Source organism: Streptopelia decaocto, assembly GCF_964273445.1.
Source record: "Streptopelia decaocto genome assembly, chromosome: 2".
In the NCBI taxonomy this organism is placed as follows: domain Eukaryota; kingdom Metazoa; phylum Chordata; class Aves; order Columbiformes; family Columbidae; genus Streptopelia; species Streptopelia decaocto.
The window spans coordinates 98,942,932-98,964,486 of NC_138655.1; the positions used below are offsets into that span (position 1 = coordinate 98,942,932).

General features: G+C 43.2%; 2 protein-coding genes across 10 annotated transcripts in view; one reads left to right on the forward strand and one right to left on the reverse strand.

Annotated features, from left to right (window-relative positions):
* The window catches only part of SLC66A2 (solute carrier family 66 member 2), a 559,480-nt gene that overhangs the window by 427,758 nt on the left and 110,167 nt on the right, over positions 1–21,555 (forward strand). The window lies entirely within an intron of this gene.
* The window catches only part of NFATC1 (nuclear factor of activated T cells 1), a gene marked incomplete at its 5' end in the record, with an annotated part of 114,535 nt that overhangs the window by 57,993 nt on the left and 34,987 nt on the right, over positions 1–21,555 (reverse strand). For all 9 annotated transcript variants that reach the window (XM_082045407.1, XM_082045405.1, XM_082045403.1 and 6 more), the window contains 3 exons: positions 5,141–5,281; positions 7,717–7,889; positions 11,081–11,283. In XM_082045407.1, coding sequence (XP_081901533.1) covers positions 5,141–5,281; positions 7,717–7,889; positions 11,081–11,283 — 517 coding nt within the window. The remainder of the gene's footprint in view (positions 1–5,140; positions 5,282–7,716; positions 7,890–11,080; positions 11,284–21,555) is intronic.

Here is a 21,555-nt window from a genome sequence, read left to right on the forward strand (position 1 = left end):
ACTCAGAGATACAGTGTTACAAGTTGTGAACTCTATTAATGTTCATCAAAGAGAGTGATGCATCTACAGGGAGGGGCATTTGTCAGAAGGAAGCTCAAATGTAGGCCTTTGACCAGGACAAAATGGCCCTCAACAACCCAGAATCAGAATTTCAAAGTCAGTGTTATTTGAGAGACTAATCCTGTAGTGAAGCTGCATGTTACATTTCTGCCTTTTCGCTCTTTAAAACTCTTGCTTTGAGCTCTGGTCACTAAGCATAAAACCAAAGAAATGGGTTTGGAGCTCTAACTCCACTAGTGGAAACTGAACTGAAAAGTAATCAATAATTGTACACCAAATATCCATTTCTTCTTATAGATCGCAACTTGCTAATAATAAAGATTTCAGTCAATTTAACCTGATCTCTTAGGTATGTCTAGACTTGGCCAATTCCGTTAAGTCCAGAAATACTTGAGCTAGCTCCAGTGCCAAAACCATTCTAGCTACAGGAGCAAGGAGCAATTTTTGAGCAAGGAGCTATTTTTGGGGTAGATTAACCCTTTCAGATCTTAGTGCAAGACTCTCTCTAAATCACAGAATACCTTGGGCAACTCAATAACATCCTAGAGCTTGCCAGAAGACATACCCATAACTTTCCTGTGCCTTGGTGCTTGGGATATTGGCTTTGTGTCTCATCAGTGAGCTGTTGCTCGTCAGTTACAGGAAACATTCTGTGAACTGAGTGAAGAGAAACTAGGATTTTTCCATGGCACTCATCTTTATAGATCACTAATCATATTGTGATATACTAGGAGCCAGTAGTCTGGTCATTTCTGTTAGGCTTTTGTGCTGCTTTGTGTTCAGTAACTCAGATTACCTTTCAAAAACTAGCTTTAAAAACAAATACACAGTGTTTATAGAAGTTGTTACCAAGAAAAGGTAGCTGACAGATATATAGTCCTTAAAACACACTCTCCAAACACTTCTGCATTTTCCAAACCTCCCTCAAGATTTTTGTAGTCTGTTACATTCATAATCTAGAAATTACATAAGTTTTAAAAAGTAAATAAATCAGTGTCTTTTATTATATTTCGAGATCACAATTTGTACACTTGCAGATGCATGTGTTAGACAGGAAACATTTTGTCCCTCCTAGCCAAACACCTCCTCCCATAGCTAATAAATATCAACTTCATTTCATCCACTTCTGTAACTAAAATGCACACCTTGCCTCCACAGTGAATACCAGCATCTAGCCATCAAGGGCCCTTGCCAGTAAGAAGTTGCAGACTTTTTTATATTTTAGCAAGTGCTAATTCTTCTGATGAAAACCAGATTGGTATTGGATGTCCTAAACCTAGAACCCAACAACCATGACATGCAGGCTCACAAGACCCTTTTGAAACTCAGGAAGATAAAAGCATGACTACAAAGAGAGACAGAAAGTAAAAGAAGATAAGAAAAACAATTATTAACGTAATCTGTAAGACACAAAGTCATCATGGGACTACCCAGTCTAAGGAAATTCTGCATTTAGAAGAGTGAATCTCACAAAGCACATTCAGCATTCCCATTTTTTCTACCACTCGGACGGTAATTTTATACCATGGTTCATCACTGGAAAATATGGGCTGATATTCAAGCAATAAAACATTGACCAAAATCACATAAAATAAGGACTCACTGCAACACATGAGAACCTTTTTATGGTACTGTAAAAGGCTTGAGCAAATTCTAGTCCACTTCTGAAAAAACTCATTATTTATCCAAAGGGGTGCCTTCTGCCTGAGTGCTGGACCACAGCATGAGGGGTTCTCCTTTTTGAGGAGGTCTTTGCAAGCATTCTTCCCACAGCCCTTTCAGTGCACCTTCGACCCTCAGCTGCCTCACTCCTCCTCCGTGAGACATAGAGTCACAGGGCTGCAAAGCATATTTTGCCCTGTTTCATATGCTTCTTGGCTGAAAAGCAGTCAGTAAGGAGTTAAGCTGAGAGCATCAAGCGCAGCCTCCTCAGTTGAAGGATTGATTTGATCATTCTTCAGGGATTCCCTCTTGTATGAGTCACTGCTCAGACAGACTCCCCACGCAAGGAGGCCAGGATAATGCCATTCCTCCAGAGACTACAACAGCTGAGGGCTAGCCCTCAAGACAGAGAGCTTAGGACTTATGCTTGGAAAAACATTCAATGGACCACAATGCACTCAGCAGACTTAAAGAAATTATTCAGACAGAAGGAGAGGGGGGGCAAAAGGCAAACAAAAAGTGTTCTCAAACTCTTTGCGTTAACCTGTTAAGTATGCAAACTAGCATGAATTAGACGAGTTCCTGGAGACTGCCTCCCAGCTTCAGGACCCAGCCCAAGTGAGGGCTGAAGACATGAGCTCATGCAGTATAATATTTAGATTTTATAGAAAAGATACACTCTCTTTATGAGTGCAATGATTCCTCTGACCTATTACTTTGTAATAGATGAGTTTGGCTGCTACCCAGTAGGAACGTGATTAACATTTCAAATTCAAAAACAAAAGCAGTAACAGCAGCAAAACTAATGAATGTCTCCAGCAAATCACAACAGTTCATAACCAGCTTTCTAAGAGAAAGAGAAACTATGCTGGTGTTCACTGTCTCAACCTACTTTCACAGATGTGCAAAAACTGACAGGGAAAGCAACACCACGTGCTGATTTTCAAAAGTGAAGGCTGGTAATAACTTATTCATTTGACATTATATACATCTCAAAATTAAATAAAATTAAATACTCTGCTCAAAAATTGAGCCAGAGCAGCCTGCCACTAAGGCAACAGTACACCATGCTTGTTTGTTTCCAGTGCATCGAGCTGTGTTAGTCAACGTAGCACATATCAAACAAGCTCTACAAATTGTTCAGCTCAGATCAGCTGGCAACTTTGCTTTTTGTGTGCCATTCCTAGTGACACAATTGCAACTCCGGGAGATGCCAAACACTCTCAACTTTAAAGGTTTGGCTCCTGCAGTGTTCCCCCATGAGGCAATACTGCCCTGCAAATGCAACGAATCTCCCGTGAGACTACTAAAACCAGGGAGGACAGTTTCAGAGCAGATCTTTCAGTACTGACTTAATGATCTTGATTACTCTTCAATGAAAGCAGCTCACTGACTGACTCCTGCAGAGTTATCCCCTGCTCCATGACAGGAGGAAGAGTTGAGGAGGATCTCCAGTGGTGCTTCAGGTAGAAGACACACTCCTGCAGTGGTCCTTTCTGCCAACCCATGCACTCAAGGATTTCACCCCAGGAGATTTTTTAGGGTGACAGGCAAGGCCTTTTGATCATTTTCTTCATCAGCACACCTAGTGTGCAGCACTGCACTTCTTCATCTCTCACGATGTTTAAAAAATGTCACATAAATTATTTTCTATCTATAATATGTCTTTGCACATCCTCAAATTCCTGTTGCTTGAGGGAGGTATCTGTGTGATTCAGAAGTACAAGGCTGTCCCCATTCTTCATTTTTGTAATTTAAGTCTATACATTGAACATGCTGCTTTTGGTGTACTTAATGCTAAGGGAGACAGTGTCCAAATCCAACACTGTGGTACTTGCTGGTGAGCAAGTAGCATCACCGTCATAATCCTTTGGAACACAACACTTCAAAAATTTTCGGCTCCATAATGGAAGAGGAGAGAAAATAAGTATGAAGGAAAGCACCTTTTAACATGGTTTCCTTTCCGTAATGTGACAGATTGAGCACTCTGCTCCTGACATGTCACTCTAACCCACTTCTGTGCAGCAAAGGAAGTTTAAATATAGAGAGTCATGTTCTTCCCTCATGGTATGCAGAGTTCACAGTTTTTTTCATTGAAATACCAGCTTTTTTCCCTTTTTTTAACTTTCTTAAGAAACAAAAAGGGTATTCTGCTCATCTCACAGCCACAAAAAGACCGCACATGGTGCAGTGCTTGGGGCTGACAGGAACTGCGCTGACCGGCTCTCATGGAGGACCTGGGGCATTATCCCTGCCCTACACACACTTTTGGTGACTTAAACCTCACCGACCCAGGACTCTGCTGGGGAACTTCAGGGAAGTCTTCTGCTCTTCCCCTGAGTCCACTGAGCTGGCACCTACTCAGATGTCTCTGCCTCCAGAGCCTGCCCTGCTCACCCTGTCATCCCTTCTCATGCCTGGCTTCCCACACCACCAGCAGTGGCTGTAGGTAGAAGAACAGCACGAGAACCTTGTGGACATGGAGGGTTAAACGGGAGCAGCGTCAAAGCTGGCTCTGGCGGCCTGAGGAGTGCCCAAGACAGTTTAAAGTTCGGGGGGGGTTTTCAGCCGGCAGCTGAGGAATCCATAGCTTGTGCCAGCACCACGGAAACCCTTTCCAAAACAAGACTTAAAACTACCCTTAACGATCTCATTTCAGAGCCTGACTTTGACGCACAGCTCCGCTCTCACCGCCTTTTCCTGACGGGGCATTCATGCCTGTTATGCATTATCACCCTGTGACCCACCGCCCCTGCAGACACCTCCTGCTCCAGCCCCAGCTGCCACCACACACCGCTTGCCCTGCCTCAGCCTGGCCTGGGACCCTTCCCTGGGAGGGCCCGTCCCACCACCAATGCACTGCAGTAGTGCTGTGCACTGGGGGAGTTGGCAGTAGTACTTCCCTAGTCCTCAAGGTAAACCAGAAATCTCTCCTTTCCAATGAATGCATGTGCTCTGCAAGTCCTCCTCAAGCAGGGGACTGTATGCACCACCAGTCTCGACTGCCAGACAGAGACATACGTGCACATACCCTTCACCAGCAACACCACTCCCTCTTCCACAAATTACAGAAAGGTTTAACAAGATGCACCACCTTGCAGGTTTTACACGGACATGTCACCTGAAGTTTCAAACACCTTTTACAGGTCCTACCCAGTACAGACATGGTTTGCTACAAAAACAAATACCCAACTTCGACTTTCAATGTCGCTATTGTCTACCTGTGACTACACCTGCCATAGTGTGAAACCTCAGCATTAGGCACGGCTCAGATCACTTTCACAGCTTTGCCCAGTGACATGGAAAACATATTACGTGCAGAAGAAAATGTCATTACCATATTTGTGCTTTCATCATTTGGCAGAGATTTTAGAACGGGGAAAAAAGGCAGACTGGAGTCTAGATTGAAAAGACATACCTGGTGCTTTCTCCACAAAGATTACTTTGGAGTCTTGCAGAAAGTTATGGCCAGTCAGTATCATTTTTTTCCCTCCAGTAACAGGAAAGCTGTCAGTACTTTGCTTCTCCACCAGAGGCAGTTCTTGGGCAGATCTCTGAGCTGGAGAATTATAAAGAAGAAAAAAAAAAAAGAAAAGCAACCACAAACACACACACACACACAAAAATAAGTATTGCATTAGTAAGTAATTTAATGCTTACCCTCATAAGCTAAGCTGTGTTTGATACAGAAACAAAGAAAGGTCAGACGGTTTGGAGGAAACATGGTTGGTTTTCAAGTGCCTTGATTGAAAACAACAGGGTTATCGCCTTGATTGTAAACAATAGGGTTATCAAATATAGCGGTACAGATTCAAAAGGCTCTCAAATAATAAGCTGGTTTAAAACTCAGCTTGACCTATACTATACCAAAAAGTATATTTTTATTGAAATTCCTTTATTTAAAATAATTTTCTCTTATCTATAACATATATGCTGTGTGTTTACAAGGCACACATGACAAGATGACCATCCAGATCCAAAATATGTTTCAGTCACGAAACACTGTATTGCCAATTCTGCAAACTGTCCTGCACCAGAAGCAGTAGCCATGGGCCTCGCGATCCAGCAAAAGTTCAGCATTCAGACAGTGTATTTCCACTGGCACCTGAGTGCCAAAGCACACGCGGATCCATGCAAACAGAATTGGGTATTCTTGTGGCACATATTTTATCTCCCCCAACTGGTACATGAAGCAAGCGTGGCTGTGCTTCAAAGGATGACGTGACATTTTATCCAGATTACATGGTTCCTCCTGGTGTCACATGCATTAAGAGATGCATGAAGTTTTTGGCACCAGCTTATTCCACATTCTGCACTGGAAACAACACCAGCGCTTATCTTTTCTCCTGTTTTTCGCTCCTTTCAGGAGGCACATACCATGCTTTTGCTCGTTACATAACCCTCAAAACTGTGGTTCACTGGTACAAATTCAATCAGGCTTTGTATTTAGTAGCTTCCTGAGCTTGGCACCTTTGCACAGACCAGTTCAGGATGTATTTATATTGCACCTTATCCTGCTATACAGCAACTGAAAAACTCTCATCAACTTGAACAGCAGAATGATGAAACCATGACTCCTGACATTTTTCGCTTTGCCTGTTAGCCTAGAAATTGCCCTTGAATAAGAAACAAATGGGAAATTATTCATTTCATACATACCCTGGACAGGAGACAGGGTTTTATGCCAGTCTACCTGCTACATGTAAAAAGGCTCTGCTGTTCTTCAAAAAAAACCACGGGCTTATCTTAATGTAACTCCCCAGTGCCAATACTGATTTGTTTATTTAAATTAATGGCTGTGAGAGAGAGAAGCTACCACTGCTGGTCTAATTGCACTGCCCTTTCCTACAACTTCAGCCTCTCTTGCAGATTCAGACTACCAGAGTGGCCATGGTGCTATCCTAGGCAAAAGGATGGAGTACTGTCACTGGTCTGAAAGTCTGTCACTGCTTTTGCAAGAGGAACACAGGGATGTTCTTCCCTACAGCCTCTCTATCAACAATCCCTGAAAAGTGCTATGCCTACAAGAGATCAAGCGTTGACACGCTCCAGGACCTGCCAGACAACATTGCATAGGACTCCAGCCTGGCAATGACGCAGGAACAAGAGTGAACATGACCCTCCACCACGCATGGGGCTAGAGATGGTCAAGCTTTCCTCCCCCTCCCTTCTGCTCCCCACCCCCAGAGCTCACTCCACACATACCCACCAGACATTAAGTTACTCCCTACGCTGTTGGCATCAGAAAGATGCACTTTGTGGAATCCAACAAAACCTTAAAAACTGTTTCAGTACATCCAGCTGACCAAATCAGCAACGAGAGTTTGACTGAAATTCAATTTCCACCACTTATGCAAATAGATTTTGTTTTGTGTTGAGGAGGCTGATGAGGCTTACAGAGCAAGAATGATATAGGTGTCTTAGGAGGGTGCCCCAGTGCATCTGATAAAAAGTAGTCTGTTCAATCAGAGAGACCCCAGCACAGAAGCCTGGTTTCTGGAGGTTTTCTGAAGCCACAGGCAGCTTGTGCCACTGTGTCAGCTCTAGTATACTGCTAGCTCTGCATCAAAGGGTTTGGGGTTTTGCTTGCTGGTTTTTGCTTTATGATATGGAGACAGAGAATGAATAGGACATGACAGCTGTTTTCCAAAACTCCTATAGCAGTTACCTGTATGACAGGGAGTCACAAAAAAAAAAAAAAAAAAAAAAAAGAAAAAAAGCCTTGTCACTCTCAGGTCCATTATTAGTTTAGTTTAAGTGCACTCCACTGTTGTTTTAAGTGTGTTCTTTTCTATAGAAATCAATGTACAAAGCTACACATCTTTTTCTAAGACACAGGTGTCTTGTCTTCAGTATAAACCACTTTTGGAAAGCAGATTAAGATTCACCAACTAGACAGGCAAAGCGACACCGATGTAAAGCATGTCAGTGGACAAAGACTGCATGTGGGGTAGCACAATACCCAGCAAGAGAAGGATTTTTGTTGCTACTTACAGCACTCGATGGGGTTGGAGGCTACTTGCAAGGAGAGGGTCCTGCCATTGGCCTGCGGGATATGAACCCTGAAGACCAGTCGCACGCGCGTGTTCTTCCGACCGATGTCTGTCTCTCCCTTGCGCAGCTCAATGTCAGAGTTTCGGAGCTTTAATATCCCAGCACAGTCGATGCTATCCAAAAGGAAACATAGAGCAACTCAGTTTACTTCAAGCAGACTTCAGGAAGACGTAAGTATGCAATATCTTCCGTCTCTCCCATACATCCCCTCTTAAAAATATGAGTCAGACACAATCTGATAACCAGGCTGAACACTGCAGACTTTGTTAAGCCTAGTACTTGCATCCACAAGTAGCTAAGTTGGGGCTGTCTGTAGTACCAGGTAGTAGATGCTCTTGAGCACACAAATTTAGGATGTTTCTTCAGTTCTCCGAGGAAGAAGATCTAAAAGATCCTTCCTCTCCAAGACATCCTGTAAGGATGGCGCTTACAGATTAACCAAAGCCCAAAGAAATAGCGAGACTAGAAAAGTCAATGGGATGAAATAATAGTGCACAAAGCGTTACTGACCTAGACCCACCTGGTTACTAAATATTTCACTTGTTACAGCTAATTTGGAGAAAAATCTGACATGACTTTTATTCCAGGGCAAAGTCCTGAAAATGCTTATTAATGAGCACAGCTCTTCCTAAGGTCAGCTCCACTGTCAATGTGTTTGTATTTGAATGAGCTAGAAATACTCCCAAGCTGAGCATTGAGACAAAATTCTGCATGAAAAAACCTAAAATCAGAGTCTTCCCTCCACATTAGAGAAAAACGTGTTTTTTGTCATATAGAACTATGACTATTTCTGACCTTTTTCTCCTATTTTTAAATTTCAGGTTTCTCCAGGATGAGTTTACAAGTCAGAATTTTTGTCAAAGCAAATTTCAACAGAGGAAGTTCCCAGAACAAAAGGTATACCAACATACACTCTCAAAAACCCACTGCAAAAATGCCTACGCTTTGGCCACAACTACAAAGCCTACATGGCAATTTCTTCTTCTGGGTACTGCTCTCTGGCATGCATTTTATTACGCTGGATATGCATAGTTTAATTTTATTTTGCATTCAAAGAGCTTAATTCCCCCTCCAGACCTTTGAAGTTCTGGTCTGAAGCAAACTGCAAACAAGAACTACGGCAGCATGGTTTGATTTACCTTTTTTCTAAAGTATGGATTTCAAATAACAAAAAGGCCCTTGCTGATACAATCAAAGAAACTAATGGAAGTATTAAAGCTTCTCAACAATGCATATTAGCAGGTGAAGCCATAAGAATTACCAAGTATTTGTACCTGTGTCAAAAATCTACGCAAAGATCCATACAATAAGGAAGGAAAAGCGTGCTTCTCAGTACTGTCTGTCCTATAGCAACACTTGTGCAATAAATAAAAAGTAGTCAACAACAATTTTTTCAGAGTCAATAAAGTTCAGAGGAGAAAAAGCATTTAAATTCAGGCTTGTAAATCATGGACATTAAAATCTGAAGACAACAGGAGTAGCTAAAAGTGCAAAAGTTTAAATGTGCAGATGAGCTTCAGTGTTTCACTGAATCAAAGCCTGAATACACAAAGTATATGTGAGAAAAGTCCTTGACTCCAAATTTCAATTCATTGTTAGTGATACAGGAGGTTTTAGGCTACTGATGTGTAAGGCTTGTATATGCCAAAGCATTGTCTATGGTTCTTGAGAAAGCTCTACTATGACCTGGAATGCACGTCACAAAAATATTCATCTTGGTTCTTGAACTGTGTAACTACCTTTATTATAGGGAGAAAGATGATTGAAATGGTAATAATACTCCTAGGTGGCCAAAAATGTGACTCAACCTGGACAAATAAAGATGCAAATAAATATTGCGTAGGTACAAATTTGTGAAATTTCAATAACCTCAATGGAGTCGTGACAGCTTATGATGACAGCAAATGGGGGCAATAATTTTGCAGGCTTGCCATGACTTTTAACACAATGCACTGACAGAGGTCCTCAGGTCTCGAGTGACGACCCTAAGCCCAGCTGGCAATGCAGCTAAACACATTCTAACTCTTCTATTTACATGAGGCACTCCAGGGCATGCTGTACATGACACTGCAAAATAGCTTCTAATAACCACTAGATGCAGAAAGACTTCAGGTGTCTGATACCATCTTCCACTTCATTAAGGTGCAGAAAACTGTATGAATAACAAGGAGTGAAACTGTGATTTTAGTAAGCTCCCTGGGATTTTCCCATGGCATTTGGCTTGGTGGGGCTGGGATTTCTTGCTTGCTTTCTGTCTGTCCACCTACTTATCTTTCTATCTACCTATACATACACACAAAGGTGCATGAATCTGCATAAGAATATGAATACACTCACCTTTATAGACAAACCGAGAGCTGTACACACACACAAGTACACACAAATTCCTCCCAAGGTAGACACCTCAGATAAGGGTCAGCATCATTTGAATGAGGAGGGAGACACATCAAATAAGGGCTAGGATCATTCGAATGAGGAGGCAGAGAGGATGGGATTAAATAATATGAAGGGTCTCATGTATGTCACATACACAGATGGTAATTTGACCCTTTATACACAATCCTATAATGAAATTTCCCAGTGTGTAATGGGCCTAAGAGACACTTGATTATCACTTAGACTCCTGCGAATGCAGAGATCCTAAGACATCCATGCCTGCTTTTCTGCAAAGGACAAAACCCAGTTTAGTAACTCCAGTCTGTAAGCTGTATCACCTTTACTCCTCTTCTTAGTTCTAGAAGCTTTGATTCTAAACAAATGCTGTGAAAAATGCTGATTTTTATTATGTAAGAAATAAAAGTGGTTTTATTAATCTCAAAAACCACCAGGGCATTTGGAAATGCTCTCTAAGAGTTTCCTCTGACACCCAAAGATAAATTTTAATAGGTCCTGTTCCTTGTGCTAGTGTGTATAGGAGCAAGAGGTGTCACATTTAGAAACTAAATGCAGGAGCTGAGGTAGGAGATATTTACAGCTTGGTAACTGAGATACTTATTTTAAATGGCAAATAAGCACATTGGCTGAAACTCTAGAATGAAAGCAATCAGTTGTCATAAATATTTGTGAAGTTCATTTTGTTTTTAAGCTGATTAGAGGCAATTTGTCCTGGCAAAGTTGTGAAAGCGTACTATTACAGACAGAATTTTATTTAAAAATAAAAAAAAATTAAAAAAAAAAATATATATAGGAAAAATAAAATTGTGTACAGGGAAAAAAACAAAACAAAACACACCAACACATAAGTAATCAAGTGAGATGACCAAGAGGAAACTGCTAGGAGTCAGATATGGTGCCTGGGTCTTACATTGCTCTCATGTTGTTCTCTGGAAGAAGTGGAATTTCCAGGACTTTGGTGTTGGAAAGTATTGTTTCGTGGCTGGTTGTGGAAACAGTCTTCCCGGTGATCCGATGAACCTGGTAGAAGGCATGGGGTCGCAGCAGGCGGTCGTCTGCAGTCCCAATGAACAGCTGTAGCGTAAGCGGCTCGCTTTCTAAGTAACCATGTAGCTGGCAAGAGAACAGAAAACGCCCACTGAGTACCATGCACGTAAACTGCTAGGAATCAATTAAACTTTTATAAGCAGGAGAGCCTAATTCAAGGAGAGAACTTGTGACAGGTGCTATGTGTTAAGTTTCCCCCTTCCATTTTTCCTGTAACGTAATATTGGTACAATAAAAAGGTGCACTCAGAAAATGTCTCATTATCCTAAAGGACCTGAGGCACTTTAGATGGGGTGAGCTTTTGAGCACTCCTGCTGCGTCCACAGAAAACTTTGCATAAATTCTGCTGTGGCATTAAAAAAAAAAAAAACAACAAACCACAATGAAGTCAGTGTTCCCTCCCAGTATGTAGGGTGGCAAAACCGACAGAGTTTGCAAGTGGAAAGGATGCAGCTCACCCATCCTTAAGCTTCCCAGGCTGTCCTTTGTGCAGCAGCAGGCTGCTGCTCATGACACATCCCCTCATTAACTGATTTTTATGCTAGTAAATGCCTCCTGGGACAGTGTGGAGACAGATCACATATACACGACTAGTAGCTCACCATGTGTGTCAAATTCTTGTTATAATCGCACAAAAATCTCATTGAAGCTACTGGGCCTGACCTGAACCTCATTCATGTTACAGTGACCGCTCTGATGACAAGTTATTTCTGCCACAAGCTGGGGATGGAGCAGGAGCAGAGTCTGACCTCATCCCCATCATCTCGTGAAGAAGCTGCTCCGGGTTCATGCTGATATGAAGGAGACTATGGGTCTCCCCATGTCTGGGGACAGCTCCAACCTCTGCTTAACACTGGAAAATGAGCCTCAAAAATCTCAAAATGAACCTCAAAAATCATTATCTTGCAGCAGTTAGCTGCAATGCCTCATCCCACGGGAAGGGAGGATGCAGCAACTAGGATGCAGCAAGAGGAGCATGGGTGAGGTGAGCTGTCCCGGGGGATGCACCATCACAGAGCAAACCTGTTCGCTTTGTTGTAGGCTTAGTTACTTCTGAGAATGGTTCAGGTGGGTTTGGGCATGAGTTATCTCCCATCACTGCACCATCACTAAATCTGACAAATCAAAATTAGACCACTGATCATAATCTGGTGAGGTGCAACATTTTTAATTTACGGTGCATGCAAGTTCAAAGCTAAACACAGCTGAAAGCAAGTAGTGAAAACCATATAAAATGTTGATATTTGTGTTTTGCTTGCTTTCACTCTCCTTTAATCTTAAAAAGTAGTTTGTAGCTTCATAATAACATAAGATCTATCTCTCCAGGGTATTTTACCATCTGACAGCAGGAATGCAATTAAGAATAGAGATCTTGAGTCACTTTTGCTCCTTGAGCATTGCAAAATTCTGGTGAGTGCAAACACAGGCACGAAGCCTCCCCACTGCTATCAAACATGCTGATGGCAACAGGAATGCACAATGGCAATGGTTCAGGTACCGTGGTGACCAATGCATGAGCAAGGAAGGATGTTGTGCCTCTCCAACCACTAATCGGGCATTCTGCAGACTTTTCACCCTACGCTTTGGTCAGAAGAGCCAAGAGGAAAACAGGGGGTTGTGGTATGATATGGGGGGTTTCCGTATGAGGACTCTCAAACTGAAAAGATATTAGCAGCCATTTGAAAAATCTGAAAAATGATGGAGAGAGAAAAGTAGAGCCAAGCCTGCAGGCTGGCTTCAGCCGGGTGCTGTGGGCTGCATGGTTCAGTTCAGCCCCACATGGGACAGTCACCTCCTGTGACTCTTGATACCTACATTAGTGGTATGCTGCAAAAAGAGGGCTTTTTGGCTTTAACCCCCACATGTGGACATGCAGCCTGAGCTGCTGGTGGGCGATCACAGGTGCACTCCCAGCACAACCAGTGGCCATGGGGAAGCCACCGTCCTACTTACGACCACCATGTGCCCCCACCTCGCAGCCCTGGCTGGACATGACTACCACTGGCATGCATGAGTGGGGCTGGCAGAGTGACCTGGATTTGGCCCAGGCTGATCTCACCCCTCTCTGGCATCTCCAGAACCTCAGCGGCAAAGTTGAGGTAATGGAGGAGACCCAAAGTACAGCAGGGTATTTTTGATCGAGAGCAGCACGCAGGTTTTCAGGGCGGAAAAGTAAGACAGTGTGACACACCAGCTGATTAGGTTTCTATGCATTACCAGTGGTCACTTCTCTAACTCGTCATGGATGGTACTTTTTATGGAGAGTATAAAATTAAAACAAACACATATTGAATTACAAGGCTGCTTTAAAGTTAAAAATAGACTAGCAAGTAACCCAAACCTCAACTCAGCAAAAGCAAAATCGTACACTGAAGTACCCATATGTTTTACTGAATCCAGGCAAAGGGGTCAAAAAATGTTGGTCTTGCATTGGGTTCTGCTATTTCAGGCTTTATCTTTAAATCTGAACTCAGTTACTACTGTATCTTATAACCCACTGCTGAGTCTCAGCTTGTGCTTTTCCCACAGGTTTCCTACAGGAGGCAACTGAACACTCAAAGTCCTCAGCTTTGCCCACCTGTCCTCTCCCAAGAAGTGTTCGCATGTCCACGTAAGATCTCAGATGAATGTTTTGCATTGTTTTACAAGGTTTGTGATCTTTAAACTAAATTTATATTACTTTTTTTTGTTAGTTTTGTATGATTGCTTGTTTTAGGGACCTGTCCTACAGTCATGCTGGGCTTGCCTTTGGATCCATTACCCACAGTTACCTATTCACTGTCAACTACTTCTGTACCTGAAGACAATAGTGGCTACTGCACTGAATGAACGTGAGTTTTTGAGAGCTGGGAAGGGCCAAAAATGTACAGAAAGACTAATGTAGTCACTATACTGTTGATTCTGCTGCCCTCAAAACAAGCAAAATCCAGACTCACTGTTATGTTTTATGTCATATGCTGCGGTAAAAGGCATCTGATCTGCAATATGTATTTCCCTTTGAGTTTTACCCATTGCATGACATTATTTACTTTTACATTTGGTCACATAACCGCGTAAGCTAACAGAAGCAATAAAAGAAAACAACGCAAGGAGTAGCATTTGAAGGGGCACCTACTGTGGATGACTAGTTTTAGATTATGCACCCAGTGCATGATTTCTGTGACAACAGTGTTGAGCTCTGGGAGTTTTTGGCATGATGCACATGTCTAAAGAATGGGCAAGATTTTGCTTACTCTCAGCTGGGTGCAGCGAGAATATTTTGCAGCTCCCTCAAAATACAAGAAAGCGGTATTACGGAGTCATTTGGCAAGACAAGGAGGAGAGAGCAGCGTCAGGAAAGGCAGAGCTGCGGTACTCTAGGCTGTTAGATTTGTCAACAGGTAAAGGGAATATCAAATAAGAAAAGTAAAATGGGACAGAGGAAAAGGACGGGGATTGATTCTTTTTCTTAGTGGGGAAAGACCTCGCGCATTCACATCCATGCATATTTTCCATGCATGCTCTCGAATACTGTACTTGGTGGTATAATAATTCTGTTTCCTCGTGTGTGACATGGGATGCATGCGTCAGACACCCTATTTTTATCTTTTTCTCTGTGTAGCACAGTCCAAAGCTCTTCTCTTAATAACTCAGTGGCTGAGTATGGGTGACAAAGGCTGCTTTTGGGTATGGCATTCATAATAAAGGATGTGCCTTTCCTACCAAGCATGCTTTGCTTGGCAATACATAGATCCAAGTAGAAAGAGCTGTACATTACCCTGCTGTGAAAGTGTAAAAGGAGGTAGGCACACAATGTTCCTGAATGAGTTTTCCTTCCCAAATAAAGGTGAGGATACATCAGTCACCTGGTTAAGTACAAAGGAAAGATGCAGGCAAAACTTAAGAATGCAGATAAGACCTCCGTGGTCAATGGTTTTGGTTTTGAAAGTAGGTCATATTCTTTTGTTCTGATCAACCACTGACTACCCTGCTCTTTTCCTTTTCCTGTTAAAAATATTTGAACTGGTCTCAAGTGATATTTGCATTTATACTATCTGAAGCTGCTGAGACCAAAATCAGACTTAATTGTGGGCCTGTTTCACATTCCTCTAATTCTATCAAAAAGCGATGCAGTCACTGGTAATTAACGCCAGAACAGGACCGATCACAGTTAAGCTCTTTGTCACCTTACATCATTTTACGCAAGAGGGAGGGAAAGGCTGTGCCAGCTGGGTGACTGCTCCACCGCACCAAACTTTCCCTGGGATTCCTACACCTCTCCATCATCACTTTCACAACACCCTCTCCTACCGACATGTCTTGATTCTCACCAGTAGATTGCTGCTCATCTCAGCACAGGATGCCAAAGCAAACCCCGGCCTTTCCCTAGGGAGACACGCGATGCATCAGGGCTGAATGTTTTCATGCATCCCAGTGCCATGGTGCTGAACGCCAGGTGTCTTCTTCCGGCAGCCAGCAAAGCAGGGGGGAAACAGCATTATTTCAGCCCTCACAGCCAACATCTGCCTGCAAAGTACTATCTGATTCTGTCCTACAGCAGTGAGAACCTGATGTTTATCACAGACATGAGCATAGCCAGCCTACCTGGATTCCAACCATGCGCCTGGTGCATATCTATGAAATCCGGCAATCAGAATTAAACAGACTTGAAAAATGATAAGCAGAAGGAGGTGAGGTGCTTTTAACACGAACATTAGGAAAAAAAAAAAAAAAGCCAAGCCTCCTCAAATCTCACTATAGTTACTGAATTTGGAGGAATTTTTGCAAATGTCATATCCAATAACTCAAATGCTATTTCAGCATCAGTGGTTATTCTAGAGTCTGTGAGGAAACTTCTATTATTTAAGTCATGATATTTATTTTAAGAAACATGGCTGAAATATTCTGTGTACTCCCTTCCAAGTGCTTTATGCTTTTGGCATGCTGAAGCATCTGTTGAAATGCTCAGAAAGCTACCTGTCACAGCAAGGAGCCCTCTGTGCCTGGACAGGCTCCTGGAAGCCACTGAAAGAATGATCCTGTTCTGAGGGGACACAGCAGCCGGGGACAATCACTGCACCCACCCAAACTGTCAGGAAAAAAAAAAGGGACTATGATACGTAATAGTTTTTAAGTGTCCTTATTGGGAATTCTGGGGAAAGGCTGCAAAAACCCTACAGTGGTGCATTCCTCCAGACTCTGACACTAAATATGTTAAATGACTGTAGTGACTGATTTAGGGCTTAGCCTGTTGCAATGCATGCAGGGTAGAGCTCCAACTAATAACAAAGTGGGGCACAACCAGGAACCTAGTATTCACACTCTAACCTAGACAGCAGGTTGTGCTTGAGACTCTCCATGCTACTATGGGCTGCATCCTTAATGATTATAACGTGCCAAAAAAATCCATAGGTAATGTCCATATCAGCAATATCTGTGCCTGTTCTTTTTACGTTTGGTACATAATAAAGACAACAATTAAATACACCCATTTATGCCTCTAAAAGTAGTAAGAACAATATCTACATTTTCTTATCCAACCATGTAACTGATGGTCACCCTGCTTGCAGCAGGTACTGCAGTGCTTAGGCTCAGCAATGCTGACATGTCTGGCTGCCCCTTTTGCTTTTCTAGAACTGTTCAAGGAATACCCTCAGTCAGTCCGGAGAGAATCATTACTGAGACTAAACACCCAGTCTGGGTAAAGTGGGCTTCTTTCCCTTTTCTTCCCATCAGTGTTTTGGAATGTAATTCCAATGCTTTCAAAAAGGTCAAACAGGATAAAAACTATAAAATAGTGAAATTTTTAAAGCAATTGCTGCTTGTCTGTTTGAGCCAGAGCTTCGGGAGCTACACACCAAAGAGCTTCATTGCTAACTTTCTCAAGTAGGTCTTTTTTTTTGTTACAGTAACCACACTTGATGAATGATAAAATGAAACAAATTGTCATGTTTTTAAAATGTATCTAATTTACACCTTCAAAATAATAAGGTCAGTGAGTGCTCAGTGTCTTAATTTTTTAACACTATTTTTTTAAAAAACTAAATTTAAAAACTACTGTTAAAACTACAAAGAAAGTGCACAAACATTTCAAATATTGATTTTAGCTGTGAGCACCAAGCATGCATAAAAACAGGGTCATCAATCTGATTTTTAAGAAGAATTTACTTTTAGCTACCGTGTAGAAGCACTAGAAGACGTGGGTTTAAATGGGACGAGGGAGAAGTTGCTCTTGTGGGCAATGACTGTCATGTGAAGCCAAGACGCCGAGGGTGAGATCAGGAGACTCAGGCAGCTATTCTCGTGTGCACTGCAGGGATTCTGCCCGACCTTTGCCTGGGCAGCCACTGAACTGCTCTGCCTCCACACCCCTGGGCTGAAAACACCCAGCAACCTGCAGCTGAATGCCCAGGGAGCTAGCAACCTCCAGCTTGGGGGAAAAAAAAAAAAAAAAAAAAAGACACAAAAAGACTGCCCTACTCATTGCAAAATTCCCTCCACCTATTCCTCCCCGTTTTGGCTCCAAATTCCTTTCCTAGGGGGACTTGAAGAAAACACACACCTCAGGTTCCCCAGGGCAGGAGACTGTAGAGGCTCTTTGCTCAGTCTCCCATCCCAAACCACAGGGCTTAACACTAAGTGCCATGGGAGAAGGCATATTGACTATTCAATCCTGTTCAGAGTATGGGTTGGAAGGGATCTTCAAAGGTCATCTAGTCCAACCCCCTGCAACAAGGAGGGACATCTTCAACTAGATAAGGTTGCTCAGAGCCCCATCCAGCCTGGTCTTGAATGTCTCCAGGGATGGGACATCTACCACCTCTCTGGGCAACCTGCGCCAGTCTTTTACCACCCTCATTGTAAAACACTTCTTCCTCATGCCTGGCCTGAATCACCCCTCCTTTAGCTTAAAACCATTATCCCATGTACTATTGCAACAGGTCCAGCTAAAAAGTCTGTCCCCATCTTTCTTATGGGCCCCTTTGAAGTACCGAAAGGCCATAAGAAGGTCTCCCCACAGCCTCCTCCTCTCCAGGCTGAACAAAGCAGGATTCAAACCACTCCAGACTTCTCCATTCAAGGGGGAAGGTGGGCAGCCCTGCTGCAGACCAGAGGGGCACTGCACGCTCCTGGGCAGCGGCAGGGAACCAGCAGGCAGCTGAACTCTGTGCTCCAGAGAGTGCTCCAGGCAAGCGCTGGCAGGCACCCGCTGAGATGAGCAGGACCCCATGGGGCAAGAAGCAGCCCTGGCACTGTCAATTTGGCCAGACGAGCAGCATCCCTGGGGCACCAACAAACCACTGCAGCACCCACCTTGCTGCAGGGTCTTGCAGCATCTCCATCTCTTTCCATCTGTTTCTCTCCAGTTTCAGCACCATGCTCTACAGAATACTTAGGACTGAGAGAGGCACATCATCCTGAACAAGTACTTCTTCCCATTGCTGGCAACTAGGCACACAACAGGGGTGCCAGTTTTCAGATGAGGTAGTTGCAAAGCTCAGCTCCAGACCACTTGTCAGTGTGGACACAAAATGGAGGTGCTAAGCTTGGGCCACTCGGATGCTCCTGTACACTCTATTTTTTGGTGAGAGCACAAGCCAAAAAAAAGAGAAGTGTCTTATTCAAAACAGCAGAGCAGACAGACTTCAGATTTATATTTAAAAAAAAAAAAAAAAAAGGACCTCCCTAGGAGCTGAGGTGACCCTCTGGCTGTGATAGCTTCTGCTGAATTTTATCTGACGCAGTTAACCAATAAATTATATAATTTATGCCCTGTGTGACTTAACATATATGCTACTACTCCTTAGTTCTTTCACTTACTTCAAATAAAAATGTAACAGGAATTCCTACAGGTTTTTGTGGTGGTTTCAAGATTTACTTTTCCTTTCTAAAACTGATTTTTCTTGGATTCACTCATACTCTGTTTTAAGATCCAAATGTAGTGAGAGTCCGTCCACAAATAAAAATAAGATGGCTTGCTCCAGCAAAGGGCTAAGCCTGGGCAGAGGGCGAGAGCTGTATAGGAGAAGGAGTGAATGGAAAACAGCAGGAGTGTGTTTTATGTGGCACCTTCTGTGCTGCCACTTGGACTTCAATTCAAGAGTGCAGCAAAAGAGCAGCTGTTCACATCATGATTGATAAAGACCTATATAAAACTTCCAGCTGCAAATACGCGGTGAGGAATTAATAATCTTAATGTAATAGAGATGCTGTACTCTCAGTCACTGGCTCACAAGTCATTTCAGTCCCTACCCCAGGAAAAACAGCCTTCGTGGCTGCTGGCTCTCAGCACAGCCATGAAACCTCCGCGTTCAAACAGCCACAAGACGCTGCTCTCTGTTTCTAAGAAGGATTTTCCTCCTCAAAAATACACATACCTAGAAACCAACCCAAGTTGCACTCCTCCTAAAACTGTTAGACTCACAAGAGGGATGCCCATCAAAAGAGGAGTTACCAGCAGAATGAATTTGTAGGTCCTGAGCACCTCATGCACTGGGACACCAAGAAATCATTACTGTTCTTGTGCCATGTTCTATGATGAGACTGAAGAGACATCCTTTCTCTAATCCTTGTTGCCTCATCTCACTCCCCAGCCCCACTTTCAGGTGACTGGAGGCAGCCAGCCCTCTCAGCACCACAGTTCATCTCCAAAAGCACAGTCATGGGAGCTTCCAAAACCTCCTTGCAGGGCAGGGCTGGGGAGAGTTGCTTCCCTGTGGAGAGATGGAGGTGGTCCCCCTGCCAGGCAGCCCACTTAAATGAAGAATTTTTCCTCTTTTTGAACAGCCTCACACTTCCCCAAGGGAGGTCGCTGCTGGCCCTCATGCCGGGGTGGGGGGACAAACCTGTATAGCTTGTCCTGCAGTTCGGCAAACATGTGACCTTTTGGGGCTCTCCACCCTAGCAGCCTGCCAGTGTTTGCATTTGGACAGGATCCTTAGCAATATGAAGTTGAAGTGCAGGAGGCTTTCAAATTGCAATTAAGTAAATGCATGCTGACAACAGAGAGCGGGGCTCTGGAAACCACAAATTAAAAACCTGGGTCTGAGGGGAAGTCCAATAAAATAGCTCCCTCCCTGAAACTACCCAACCCCTCAATCTACTTAGCTTCCACTCAAACATTTGCTCTCAGCATCCATAACACCTTTCCTTTTGGACAGCCATACTCATGATCACGTAAGAGTTAAAAAAAAAAAAAAAAAAAGAATAAGTTACTAAAAAAAAATCACAAGAGTACTGCAACAGGAATTCATTACATATTCTCAGGCAGATACCCCAGGCAAGCTTATACCTGTGAACCTGTTTTTCGTCATGCCGCTGACACATTGCTCACATCCAGCAAGTTCCCATTTGTGAGTGAGCACAGGCTGGCCCAGGATCCTCGGGCGTGTGTCAGGTGCTGTCAGCACAAGCAAGACAGGAATGATGCCCTCACCAATGCCCATCCCAGCCACAGCACAGAGCCACCACCAATATCCACCAGCGAATTCTACAAACCTGAGACACCCAACATACCTCGAATGCCCTATTATCACTTGATGGCTCCCTAGCTGTCATGGTGCTGCAGTAACTGCATTACTTTGAGTTCCCACACCTGCAAATTTGAGGGCAACGGGGTGCCTGGCTGCCCCCAGGGGTTATCTGCTTAAGGGTCAAGGGTCAATGCTTTTGATGTGGTTTTCCTACTCATCAAGATGAACACTGGCTCACACAGGACAGGGGCAACACAGTTCCAGGTGAAACACCTCTGGTGCTCAAAGACACCAGTGAGACAGTATTAGACCAGAAGAGGTTGCTTTCCCCCTAAATTTTAACTCCGATCCCAATGACTTTTATTTAAACTGCTACTGAAGACAGAAAGCTGGGACTATGTTTAAAGGCTTTATCTCTGTAAATATTTGGAGAACTAAAAATACTGAGCCATATTCATAATACGAATATTGGGCTTACTGTTCTGTTGTGGTTAAAACTACTATAAATACACCTCCAATTCTTAATTTCTCTGGTTTTCCAATAACTCCTTTAAAAAGACAAAAAGCTATTATGTAAGACATCTTGCTATTTCATTAGCCATCAGAGTCAAAGGTCACAGCACAGAGCACGAACTGAAAGCTCAGTGTTTGAGGTAGACAAAGCACGTAGTGCGCTAGCATGCTATATAGTTGTATGTCTCACGTGGGACTATTATAATCAGACAGTCCATTATAATCAGACAGTCCATGAGTCCCTGACTGCTTTCTGTGCTTGGGGAAAGGAGGGAGTGTGAAGGGAGGCTATCTGAAGGTCTGAAATAAACCTCCTTGCTTCCTCTGCAAGTCACAGGAATATTGATGGCTTCCAAATTTCAGAGTACCTCTG